We start from the raw sequence: 12,792 nt of genomic DNA on the forward strand, positions 1-12,792 counted from the left end.
CACAAACTCGAGACTCCAGCGGAGCTGGAGCAATAAGTTTGCTATCTCCCCTACATACAAGTCAGAGTAACCACAGCGCTGATAGGATTAGCGATTGCCCAAGGGATCCCTGGCAAAAGCGCAGCGGGAGAGCGCTGTAAATCTTACACGAGCGGATTTATGTGCTGCTCATTAGCCCGGAGCTGCAGAGCAGCAGTCCTCTCATGCCACACTCTCCGAAGGACAGCGAGGCAGCACAAACTTCGAAAGATTGCAAGGTTGGGACCTTCAAGAAGCAACTGGGTCATTTCTGAAAAGCAGAGAGCGGGCCAACCTAGACAGCTTCCCTTAAACCCCTTCAGCAAATAACTGCATCGATTGCCAAAAATTATCTGATAAAGCAAAGCCAGGGAGAGACGCAGTGAGTCATCCCCTCCCCAGCGCATTAACTCCCTTTTGTCTTTGCCAAGGCTGGAGCAGGCCGAGGTTGCCCCCAAGAGGCAAACCCGACACAGCAGCTATAGAGGGAAATACCGAATTCTGTCCCGAAGGTATCACATGGACAAGATTTAAAATCCAGCCTCACATTCCTTTGTTTCTGCTTCTCTGCTAGCCGACATCATCTATCGGATGGGGTGGGAGATGGGATTGAGTCCCCGTCCCACACCCTCCAGGATACAGCTTGGAAGATCTCAGCCAGGGATGGCCGCTTTCACTTCACAGAGCCTGATGGATTTTTCTGCCATTAAAACATTTTTTGAACATCTCTGCTTTCAGCCTCCACAACATCCTGAGGCAAGAAGATCCCCAGCTCCACCATCTCCGTTTGAGGCTTTGAGCCTCTGTGCTAATAAAAGAACTACAGAGTCTGAAGCCAAATTACAGAGCAGCACTGAGTAACTTCACTCTATTCACCCATTTTCAGGCCATTTGACTAGAGAGCTCTCCATCCATCTCACTTTCCAACATCACAACTATTATCTATTTCCCAGCCGATGAGATGCAGCCGGCAGCCGATAGCAGCTTGCTTTGTTCCTCCCCTATACACGCACACGGGCTCCATCCCAGAGGGCTGAACCCAGACAAGGCTGTAACCTTGGCTCTGACGCAGCTGGAGCTGCTCAATGAGAGGACATGGGCAGCTGGAGCGCCCCAGCTGTGAGGGATGGGGGTTACTTACTGCTCTGTGCTGGGCTCCTGGTGGGTTCCCCTGCACCACCCCGCATCCCCAGCTTACGGTCAGCTCTGTGCCAGAGGTGACATCTCCAGAATGGCCGCTGCGCTCGCTCCTGCCAGGCTCTTAATTACGAGGAAGGCTGACACAGTTTCTCAGCAAACAGCAGCCGCGTACTGCGGGGAAAAACAGAATGAGGGCAAAGGAAAAAAAAATGGGCTGATAGGAAGAGAAAATCAACTGGAATGAAAAACACGTTGAGCTGTGCAAACTTTACCATAACAATGTAGGAGCCCAAATGCTGACAAAATAGGTTAGTACACAGGGGAGGCAGGCAGTGCTCCACGGCTGCATAAGAGAAGCGATATGCGACACAGCAACTGGGTGAGCAACACCTGCCAGGCCTCCCTCTGGCTGGGTGTAGGGCAAAGCAAGTGGATTCAGTTTCCAGCATGCAGATCAGTTCTGTGAGCCTGAGGAGCCCACAGCTGCCCCGCATGATTTATGCTGCCTTTTTAAAGCCTGCAGCGTGAAGAGAGCACCAAACTTACGGCCTAGCCTTCCTCTCCCCAGCACCGGGCCTGCCAGCCTTAAGCTGTTATTTTTATTCCGGTCAGCTAGGAGGAGATGGACCTCATGCTACTGAGCTGCAGCAGCCAGGACCTCCATCTCTAAGCAGACTTTGAGAAAAGAGCTGGAATTAAGTGGCAAAGCCCTGGAGCCTTTCAGCTGTCCCCAGCAGTCACAACCCTGGTGAAGAACCCTCACCCAGCAGTCCCAAAGCAGCAGAGATCTTATTTACCCTGCAGGACGAAAGGAGCGTTGCTCACCCGGCTTCTAGCAGCTGCAGCACTGAGCGTCAGCCCAAAGGAAAGCACGGGGAAAAGGGTGTGTGCCAGTGGCCCCATTTGCTACGGCCAGGAGCCCTCCTCCCCACATCACATGGGGTAAGCCACCTCAGGCAGCCCCGGGCCGGTGGCAGAGCCTGGGCCGCCCCGATGACGGACACAGGAAGGATTCCAGCTGAGCCGCCACCTCCTCCCCCGTTACCTCCCTGCAGGGAGCCGGGAGGGGGCGGGGAGGCTGGAGGAGATGAGGTGCTGCTCACCGGCCTGAGGAAGACGCGCAGAGAGCTGCAAGAGCAGCTGAATGCTGCTTAAAGCCCACCTGGAAACACATCTCGACAGGCAGCGCTCACAGCAGGCGCGGGGACTCGCTTTCAGCACCCACGGCAAAGGATCAAGGCAGGCAGACGGGGATGTTTTCCCTCTCTCACCACCCAGCGCCGCTTCTGATAGCAGGTAAAGCGTTCCCTTTCAAATTCCGGACTACAAAGACGAAGAAATGCCGGCTGAAAGAAGTCAGACAGAACTAAAAGCGCCTGCTAAAGACCAGCCCTTCGAGGAATTTACTTTCCCTAGGAGCCTTCCCAGCAGCAGCCCGGGCCGTTCCCCAGCACGGAAAGTCCTTTTCAACACCAGATAAGGAGGGGCCCCATCAGTTAAGCCGGCAAAACATCCACGAGGCAGAACATCAAGGCATTTGGCAGCCCAGGGGAAGACGGGAAGAATCGCAATCCGAACGTCACTGAGAGCATTCGGATAATATAAACCACAAGGCACGAGCTAAAGCCGTCCGCGGCCGCCTGACCTCCGGGCAGCCCCTTATCCACGCCGTGCTCCATAAGCGTGGCCCGGCCCTGCCCCCCAGCAGCCCCGCGGCCGGCTCGCACCGTGCAGGCTCCTGCACGCCCTGCACACCGCCTTGCTGCGCTGCGGGCTGGCTCCCTGCACCGAGTCGATCCCAGGAGCCTTTTCCCTCGAGCAGGCCAAGCAATAACCCAGCGGGCCCCTCTGGCACGGCAGGGTGGCTCCCACCAGGGAACTTTGGGCTGGAAGGGTTTGTAAGCCCATGGAATGAGTTTGCAGAAGGAATGGGAGGGCTGCCTCCAGCAAACAGCCTCAGTTGCCCTTTCCAGTAGAGAAAAAAATAATGAAACACCAAACTTGCACAACTACTGAAAAAAAAAAAAACAAAAACACAACAACAAAAAAAAAAAACAGGAACACCCCAACTCAGCCCAGGAATCACGTAGAACAAACGTAGGTGAGCACTGCAATGTCACACCCTCAAGTACTGCGTCCTGCAGAATCCCCTCTCAGCCCAGTGCCTGGAAGCATCAGCCCAAGCCTCCCTCTGGAGGCTCAGCTGGTGAGTGCAGTGCTGCAGCACAAGGGCAGGCACAGCCCCGTGGCTGCAGGCAGAGCTCACCTGCCTGTGCTCAGAAAGCTACCACCGCAGTATCCATCCCTCATGAGACAAAGGTCTTCCACGTGTAAATATCACCTCTCCCATCCTATCAGGCAGCCATCTCCCCAGCTGCTCTGCCATTTAGAGCAGTGTGTTTGTTCATCACCTTTTCCCAGAGGTGTTCTCAGCTCAACTCCAGGCTTTGGGGACTTCAGAGAGCTCCTGCAGCCACTGCATCAATGATGCATCCGCATGCCACTGCCCTCCAGCCAGCCCTGCCTGCAGGCCGTTCAGCACTGCTGAAATCCCCTTCCATTACCAAGTTTCACAACAGCCCTGGGAGGACACAAGATGTGCAAATAGCTTTGCAGGCAGGTTTCTTCTTTTTAAAGCCATGGAGAGGCTTGTCAGGAGAAAAAAAAAAAAAAAAAGAAAAAAAATCAAAGTCACAAATGTATATTTTATAGTCCACTTTTAATTGTTTTTTATCTGTGATTACTGCAATGAAGTACACCCAATTGCCCATGAGACAAGATAACATGGTTCTTAGTACAACCAACATAATATCAAAAGATAAACCTCAGTGCAAAAATGTACATCTGAAGACAACCAAAGCAGTTAAGACCTGTAGAGTGCAAACAGCTTTTTTCAATGCATGTAACTTCTGGCTGGGTGAAACAAGACGGCAGCAGGTTTGCTGGGCCGTTCCTCGCAGCCCTGGAGCAGCACTCAGCTCAGCAGCCCCATTCAAGACACTGCAGCAATGCTTTGGTTCCACTTCTGCCAGGGTACTGACGAGCTCCAATTCAACCAAAGTCCAGAAGGAGCAACCAAGGGTTGGAACTCAGCTACAGACAGATGGAAGGAAGTCCAGACAAGAAGGAGGGGGAAAAAGCCCGAATGTATACACAGGCATGAAGCATGAAAACACAGAACTGGCAGAGCTAAGAATTACTCCAAGACTTTCTCCATTTATAGTAAGCTAATCGGCTGTGAACCTAAGCACTGCAGGAAGACCCAAATAGGACCTGCAGCCGTATTTCTGCACAGCGGTTGATGTGGTGACTTTGTGCACAGACATCGGATTAGAAAAGTCTGGTTTTATTTTCTCACTGGTCTACTGAATAAAAGTAAGTAACAAAGTGGTTATTTTGTACACAAAAACATCCCCAGCACTTTCAAGCGCTCCAAACTGCAACACGAGGAACAAAGAAAGACGCCAATCTGAATCTCACCCCTTTCCTTCTCCAAAATATACAGGACCACAAATTCAATTTTACATGGTAAGAAAATATATACACGTTAAAGTAAGCGTACTTTTAAAAACCGTATACAACATTAGTGAGAAAAAGATAGGAACATTAATAAAATCACATCCAATATATTCAAACATAAGAAGCAACTGCAACCAGATGGAATGTTGTCGCACAGGGAGCGCTGGGCAGAGCAGAGGAGGGCAGTGCATACCTGTATACCGACACACCATTCCTACTTTCAGCCTCAGACAGTTCTGTTGTCGGAGATTCCATTGAGGTAGATTCAACCGATTCCGAAGAGACACGCTGGGATTAAAAAAGGGACTTCTTTCTCTCCTCAGATAACGATGTAACACTCACCGAGACAAAGAGAAGTTAACAGTCCTGTGAAGGGTGCAGAGACTGCAGACTTCGCCTACATTTGAAAGGCAAGACAAAACACCGATTCCCCAACAGAACCCCCTCCCTGGAGCCTGCGGCCCACTCACAGCAGCTCCTTTACACACAACATGCAGACTTCAGATTTAACTTTAACGTTAACCTTACTTTACATTCCTGTCAAGCGGTAGGAAGTTTACTGTACAGGAGAAGATAGGTCAATCTACACAAATTAAAAGGAAACAGTACTATAAAACACAAACGTAGCAGTATTTAAAAAATCTGGATTTCCCATTTGGTATTTTACCCACTGTAACTTCCTGTTCACACACACACACACCACAGAGCCCACAGAGTACGTTTAAATTACAGCATTCACACGGAAAGCACACACACAGGGATCACATCTTCCTCTCATTCCTGCAAACAGCCCACGGAGCTCTGAGCTCACGCTCTGTATGCAGCAAGACTTTGCACAAAGGAATTCACTACTCATACAGCTTTCAGTTAACGTTCACATGCACCGGCCACCTCTCCTCAAATCCTCAGACTTGATATTTTAGGAACAGCATTTTCTCCATTTAGAGAAAGTGCTTAAAGGGATTTTTCTTTAAAGAGTAGCACAAGGCCACTCGTGTAAGGAGAGCTTATTTACAATAGGATCTTACAAAATCACTTCCTGTGCTGTCACATTCACTGCATAAATAACATCTGAAGATGAGGAAGTTAAAACAAATGCACTGCAGTAACAGCAAATGCTATTTTGTTATTTGTATTAAGTTCTGCTTTGTTCTTTGTTAGAAGACAACAGAGCAAAGCAGCATCCACTTACATTGTATGGGCACAGCCTCTCTTCAGCTGTCTCCACCCTCAAGTGAACAAAACACCCCATCACTTGTGCACACATCACTGCCATTTTATTATTTAGAGACACTGGATGGTCAGACCAATTAATCTTGCTTTGCAGACCAAGATGTGTGGGCAGCTCTGCTATTCAGATCAGTAGTGAAGAACTTCCTCACCTGCTTACAACAGAGAAGGTATAATACTGTTTCTAGACTCATTTCACATCACAGGGCAGTTCTTTTCCAGCCATCCCAAAGCAATACTTGTAGGTTATAGAAAACCAATACACACAGTTTCCAAAGACGTGTCACAATTAACAGCGGAAATAAAGCTTCCTTCAACTTTCAACACGATAAAATTCCATCTAGACAGAGCTACAGAAATAGCTGCTGCTTCAGTTCACCCACTTTCAGAAGTGCCACAGTGTTCACAGTAAAAGCAATGCCAATCAAATTGGATCACTGTGTTTTTTGTATTTGCTTAAACCAAGCTCAGGTTCTAATTCAGGCGGCCAGCAATTCTTGCATTCTGATCAAGGTGAAGCTCCATTCCTTCTGTACATTCCTCGGTTTCAGGTTGGTTTTTTTTGCTGTTATTTTCCTGATCTAGGCAAGATCTCATGAATCTGGCTCCCAGAAGTCATGTAGCTTTCCCTGAAGAGTAGAAACAAAATAGAAAACTCAAAACAAACCAACAAACATTGAAGTAAGGAGGAGAGCAGGCAACTGCTTAGTGTAAGATCACATCAGTTTGCAAATCCCTACAGTGTTACTTGGAAACACCATCCCCATACGTGAATCAAATCCAAATGTCTCTAAGAGCTGTATCTTTACCAGCTTCCATCATCTGCTAAGTAACTTCTGCAACCACATCTGCCACCTAATTCACTTCCCTTCCTGTAGCAGGAAACCTTAGATACTACAAGTGAGGTCTTTTTCTGAATACTGCTTTGACTGATCAAATATGCTTTAGAGACAAACGTTAATTACAGTTTTTAATTGAAATCAGTACTAAGCATATACATGTAATTCAAACTTCCTGTTAGAAATTCACCAGATTACAAAGTATTAAAGGGTTTTCCTAATCATTGCACAGAATTAGACAGATTGGAGGGGCTATGTTCATCAAGAGCTGTTAAACAGATGTGCTTAGAGCACTGGATTGGAGTAGCCTCCAAGTCAAACTGCCAGACAACAGCAGGAAGTGCCTCGCTGCATTCCTGCCCCACTCAAAAGTCCCTTCTGAAGCATCTGCTAATGACTGTAATAAGAGACAGGCCCTGCAACTTGACTCAGTGTCAGCACTTCAGGGTGTTACATAAGCCATTGGTGAGAACAGCACTTTTGAGGATCCAGGTGATATCTCTGTTATACCCAAGCGAGCAAAGACGGAGTTTTAACTAAATATAAACGGCTCTGCAATACGAAAACAAACAGGAATGTTTCCTCACGTTACCTGAGTAAGCCGGCTGTTTTGTATCAGATCTTGCCATCTGCCGTATATCCTAGCAACTAAGTCTTTCACCTGCAAATTCAGAGTGATTAGTTTAGCCTTTCTGTTAAGAAAAGTCACAAATTACAATCGCCACCACCCAAACCAAAAATCCAACGCTGGAGGCTTTCTGGGAGGAAACAGTTTGACAACAGGCAGAGAGCATCACCACCTGCATTCCAACGACATCCCCAACTCAGGTATCTACACAAACACGTGATTTTCCATGTTTAGTGTCTGTCACCACACAAGCCTCTGGCCTCCAAAAACTCTCTCAGCCTCTGTTCAGTTAGGTTTGTGACATGGGGCTTGTTTCTAACTAGAAAAGGTGCCTGACAATGCAATCACAGAAGCCAAGAATGCAGCACCACGATTCCAAAATGAATTCCTTATACAGAAACCTGGTGTGGTGTTGTTTTTTTGTTCTTTTTTTTTTTCCTCCTCAGAGCCAACCACAAGCAGGTGTGAAATACAAGAGCTGAGATTTGCTCTGCATTCAATGTAAAACCCAGCACAGTGGTCTCTTCTGGTAGCTGCTGCAGTGCTACAGTGAAAAAATAGAAGTAGCAATAAGGAAAAACAGAGCAAGGTTATCCTCTCCCAGTGCAAGGAAAACAAACAGAATAGGGAACTGAGATTCAAAAATTCAAGGCAAGATTCATTAACTCATTGACAGGATCCATGCTCTAACCCACCTGGCTGAATAAAAAACCCACAGCCTTTTTGAGAGTTATGAACACAACTGCAAACATCTGACATAAAGCTGAAGAAGGCGATGCTTTTCAACGCTGAGATTCAGCTTGCTATGACAGCATGCAGAGCACGAAAGTCAGAGTTAGGACTACCATTAGCAAGCTACATGCCACAAAGCAAATGAAAGACAATTAGCCAAGCTTGATGCTACACCACATACAGTGTTGGCATAAATACACAACGTTTTAACAACTAACTTAACTACTTTGAAAATAAAGGACACACAAGACAGTCTGGCTGGTTTCTTCTGCTCTCTGTATCCAGCTTTGCATATTGCCTCCATTCCTGAAAGTACAAGACTGATTCCTGTCAGTTATCAGAGGTTGCCACGGGAGAGAAAAGGAGCAACTCTGTTGTCTGAAAGTTGAGATGCCTTCCTAAGAGGAAGACAAGCTCACATCTTAGTGTTGCCAGCATCCTGTTGTTAGCAAAGAGTATTTTCAGTGCATTAAAACAGATCTGCATTTATGCGTACAGACAGACAGCAAAACCAGGAAAAATAAATCCACGAGGAAGTCTTGGAACTTCCAGTGTTGAGAGGAGGGAACAGCACTAGAAAAGACCAAACAAAAGTAACAAGAAAAGGGGTCTTACCTTTGTTCGATAGAACAGCCTCGCATCTTCCCTAATATCACATTTTATGTGCTTATCCAAGGTACTACAAAACTTCAGTAAGTGTTGCTAAATAAAGATAAAAAAAAGAGTATGGCTATTTAAATGGCCATGTTGAAACTAGAATATTTACTTCAAATATTTCTTTCAATGTGAAAAAATACATGCTTTAATCTGAACTTTTCTCTAAACTAGGAAGAAGGGGGAAGAAGAAAGAAAACAAGACTACAAGATCCTGTACCAGCTGTTGATATGCACCTGACTTAAAAGTTCTATGAGCTTAAATAAGCAATTGTAAAGATTCATTAGAACACAGCTACACATCACAAATGTTGAAGCTCCTACTAGCTAATCTGTAAATCCCCTCTGTTCCCAAAGTAGCAAGAAAAATACAATTCAGGTCTTTCACTGATGGAAAAAGGTTTTGAAGTTACAACAGCTGCAAATAACCTCTTCAGTAACCACAATTCAGGTAGCTTCCTTTGGCAGTCCATAGGAATTAGCTGAGAAGGTAAAACACACACAGGGTTTAAGCACTGATCTTAATACTTCTCTCTATGCTCCTGATGGCTTTAATAACAGTTTTGTAACTCCACCATCCCCAGTAACAGCTCCAAGATCTGATGTTCTGAATTTCACGATAAAATTCCTGCTCTCAGTCTCTCACTGACCTGCTGCAAAGCAGCTGCACTAAGTGAGATGCAATGAAATTCCACTTATAAACATTTTCAGGTGCCTCAGTGACAGTTCACCCCATCCAACTGCAAGGTGAGTATAACTGAAATGACAATAACAATTCCATTCAATGTCCAACCTGCATAATATCCAGCTACTGTCCAATTCCACCCCACATCTCACATTCAAGAACAGACTATTTCTTCATCAAGAAATTCAGAAATGCAAGTGGTTTGTGTATATAGCTGCAGGGTTTTTGATTTTTGTTTTGTTTTTTAACTGAATTTTAAATCCCTGTCATAAATCTTCAGGAAGGCAGTTATAAAGATCAAATTCCAGAAGGTCACTGCAATACAAGTTTTCTCTATACCAAAGGTGGTTTGACTTCATATTACAGCACACAACCACCTCTCTGCAATCGAGTAGGAAACTGAAGCCCTACGGCCTTCAGGGGGAGACAGGATGGGAAGACAAGGGTGTGATGCTCTCTATGAGTAAAAGCAGCTGCCTGAGGATGGATAAAGACTCCACTGAGATCTTATGGCTTGGAATTAAAGAGAGGAAAGTTAAAGGTGACATTACAGCAGTACCTGCTGCAGGCCACCTGACTGGGAAGAACAAGCAGATGAGGCCCTCTACAGACAGAAGAGCAGCTTCACATTCACAGGCTTTGATCCTAAAAGGGGACTCCAACCACCTGCCTGCTTGTCAGAAAGACTGAGCAGCAGGACATCAGCCAGAAGGCTGAGAGAGGTGATCCTTCCCTCCCTGCAGCACGGTGCCCAGTCAACACAGAGAGACACTGCAGAGAGTGCAATGAAAGGCCACCAAAGCGATTAAGGGGCTACAACACCTCTACTTTGAGAAAAGGCTGGAGGAGTTGGGACTGTTCAGCCTAACGAGAAGGTTCAGGGAGATCTTATCAATGTCTAAAAATGTCTGATGGGAGGCTGCAAAGAGGCTGTTTTAAAATAGAGGCTCCTGTGACGGAGGCGATGAGGCACAAACTGAAACACAGGAGGTTTCATTTGAATATGAGAAAACACTTCACTGTGGAGGTGGCTGAGTACTCAAACTGGTTGCAGGAAAGGTTAGGCAGCTTCACCCTTTGGAGATATTCAAAAGCTGTCTGGCCACAGTGTTAGGCAACCTGTTCTAGGCAGCACTGCTTGAACAGAGTGGTTGGATCAGATGACCTCCAGCGGTCACTAAACCATTCCACGACTCCGTAAAATGTAAGCAAACATAATGCTTTACCAGCATCTTCACAAGATCATATGACATTTCTTAAGAGCCAGGAGTGTTCAATGGGACAGAAGACTTACACAAACACCATGAAGCAAGCAACTCACAGCAAATGCTTGCAGAAATTGGACTCGAGACTACCAGAAGGCCAAACAGAAGGTCTTGGTTAACAGATATTCACTCTTTGCAAGAAGGGAAATATTGCTACAGAGAGCAGAAGAGATACAGTCCTAGCCTTCACTTGCCACACAACTGCACCCCAACACAGCTGTTATGTTTCAGCATATTCTACTGGTTATTTTCACAGAATCACAGAATTGTAGGGGTTGGAAGGGACCTCCAGAAATCATCGAGTCCAACCCCCCTGCCAAAGCAGGTTCCCTACAGCAGGTCGCACAGGTCGGCATCCAGGCAGGTCTTGAACATCTCCAGAGAAGGAGACTCCACCACCTCCCTGGGCAGCCTGTTCCAGTGCTCCGTCACCTCACTGTAAAGAAGTTCTTGCGCATGTTTGTGCAGAACTTCCGACGCTGCAGTTTCCGGCCGTTTCCCCTTGTCCTGTCTCCACTCACCACTGAAAAGAGTCCGGCCTCGCCATTCTGCCCCCCACACCTTAGATATTTATAGACCTGGATCAGGTCCCCTCTCAGTCTCCTTTTCTCAAGGCTGAACAGACCCAGTTCACTCAGCCTTTCCTCATAGGAGAAATGCTCCAGGCCCTTCACCATCTTCGTGGCCCTCCGCTGGACTCTTTCCAAGAGATCCCTGTCTTTTTTGTACTGGGGAGCCCAGAACTGGACACAGTACTCCAGATGAGGCCTTACCAGGGCAGAGTAGAGGGGGAGGATCACCTCCTTTGACCTGCTGGCCACGCTCTTTTTAATGCACCCCAGTAAGCCATTGGCCTTTTTGGCCACAAGGGCACACTGCTGGCTCATGGCCAACCTGTCGTCCACCAGGACACCCAGGTCCCTTTCCGCAGAGCTCCCCTCCAGCAGCTCATCCCCCAACCTGTACTGGTGCATGGAATTATTCCTCCCCAGATGCAAGACTCTACACTTGCTTTTGTTAAACCTCATCGAGGTTTACGCATTTTCAAAGTGTTTTTCTTCTAGATTGAAAAATTTCAGCTTCACAATAAAATTCACACAGGTCCACTGAAGTTCTGAGAATCTGTATTAATCTCCATTCATTCTGTGAAAAATAACACATCTGTTGATCTACAGCCTTCTCTTTTTCCATAATTCCACTTGGAAAAACGCAGAAGTTTTTCTTTGCATTTACTGCAGAGAAAAGCCCTTCTGCATTTGCTTTGCCTCTGAGCAGAAGTTTATTAATGATAATTAGTATATCAAAATCTAAAGACCTGGTCACTGAAGTTACTCACCCTTTGGTCAGCATTTACAGTGTCAAAGAAACTAGCTTCACTGACCAGATGGAGCAGGATGTAGATGAGGTAATATACCTGTAGAGAAACAAACAGAGCTGTAGCAGCCAAAACCATCTTAACACAGAGCATCCTCACTGCTTTAATAATTTGGTGTCATGACTTCAGTGGCACCCTCAACAAACAAATAAGAGGACAGACTTTTTTGTTCCTAAATAATTGGAAGTAATACATTCATATATAACATTTAAAAACAGCATTATGCTGTTGTAAGTTACCTAGCCAGCCCACAAAGCTTTCTGGGCCTTCAGTTACAGAAAATTAAATTCACATTTGGCATCATTTTCCCCATCACCTACATCCAGACCAAAATACTTGCTAATACATTTCATAGTCTCAAATAACCAAACCAATTCTGAATTTTCAGCTGAATGGAAGTCTTCCTAAATTAGTTTACAATAAAAGATTTGTTTTCAAAATTGCAGGTGTAAAAAACACAAATGCAAAAAAAAAAAAAAAAATCCTGTTGGCTACATACCTCCTGTTCCAGCTCTGTATTAATGTGTTCTTTAATGTGTTCTTCACTGACATTCTGCTGCTCATCTTTTCTCATCTTCTCTAGCAGATTAGAAGGCTTCATGTACACCAGATACTGATGCAGAAGAGACATCTATAGATACACGTGCATTTACAAGTGGGATTGTTTTACTGGCAATGGAGAACGTGAAACAGAGCACCACTATCAT

General features: G+C 46.1%; 1 protein-coding gene across 2 annotated transcripts in view; it reads right to left on the bottom strand.

Annotated features, from left to right (window-relative positions):
- Positions 1 to 3,858: 3,858 nt before the first annotated feature.
- SLF2 (SMC5-SMC6 complex localization factor 2) overlaps positions 3,859 to 12,792 on the bottom strand; it is a 28,067-nt gene continuing 19,133 nt past the window's right edge. Inside the window, exons 16-20 of one of the 2 annotated variants that reach the window (XM_042863757.1) lie at positions 12,585 to 12,698; positions 12,047 to 12,124; positions 8,722 to 8,808; positions 7,339 to 7,407; positions 3,859 to 6,536 (exon numbers count right to left, since the gene is read on the bottom strand). In XM_042863757.1, coding sequence (XP_042719691.1) covers positions 6,501 to 6,536; positions 7,339 to 7,407; positions 8,722 to 8,808; positions 12,047 to 12,124; positions 12,585 to 12,698 — 384 coding nt within the window. In that variant the 3' untranslated portion in view covers positions 3,859 to 6,500. Of the gene's footprint in view, positions 6,537 to 7,338; positions 7,408 to 8,721; positions 8,809 to 12,046; positions 12,125 to 12,584; positions 12,717 to 12,792 lie in introns of both variants that reach the window. The other variant, XM_042863756.1, reaches the window with a different exon arrangement.

Source organism: Lagopus leucura, unplaced genomic scaffold (assembly GCF_019238085.1).
Source record: "Lagopus leucura isolate 7727_CA_CO unplaced genomic scaffold, USGS_WTPT01 Super-Scaffold_741, whole genome shotgun sequence".
In the NCBI taxonomy this organism is placed as follows: Eukaryota; Metazoa; Chordata; class Aves; order Galliformes; family Phasianidae; genus Lagopus; species Lagopus leucura.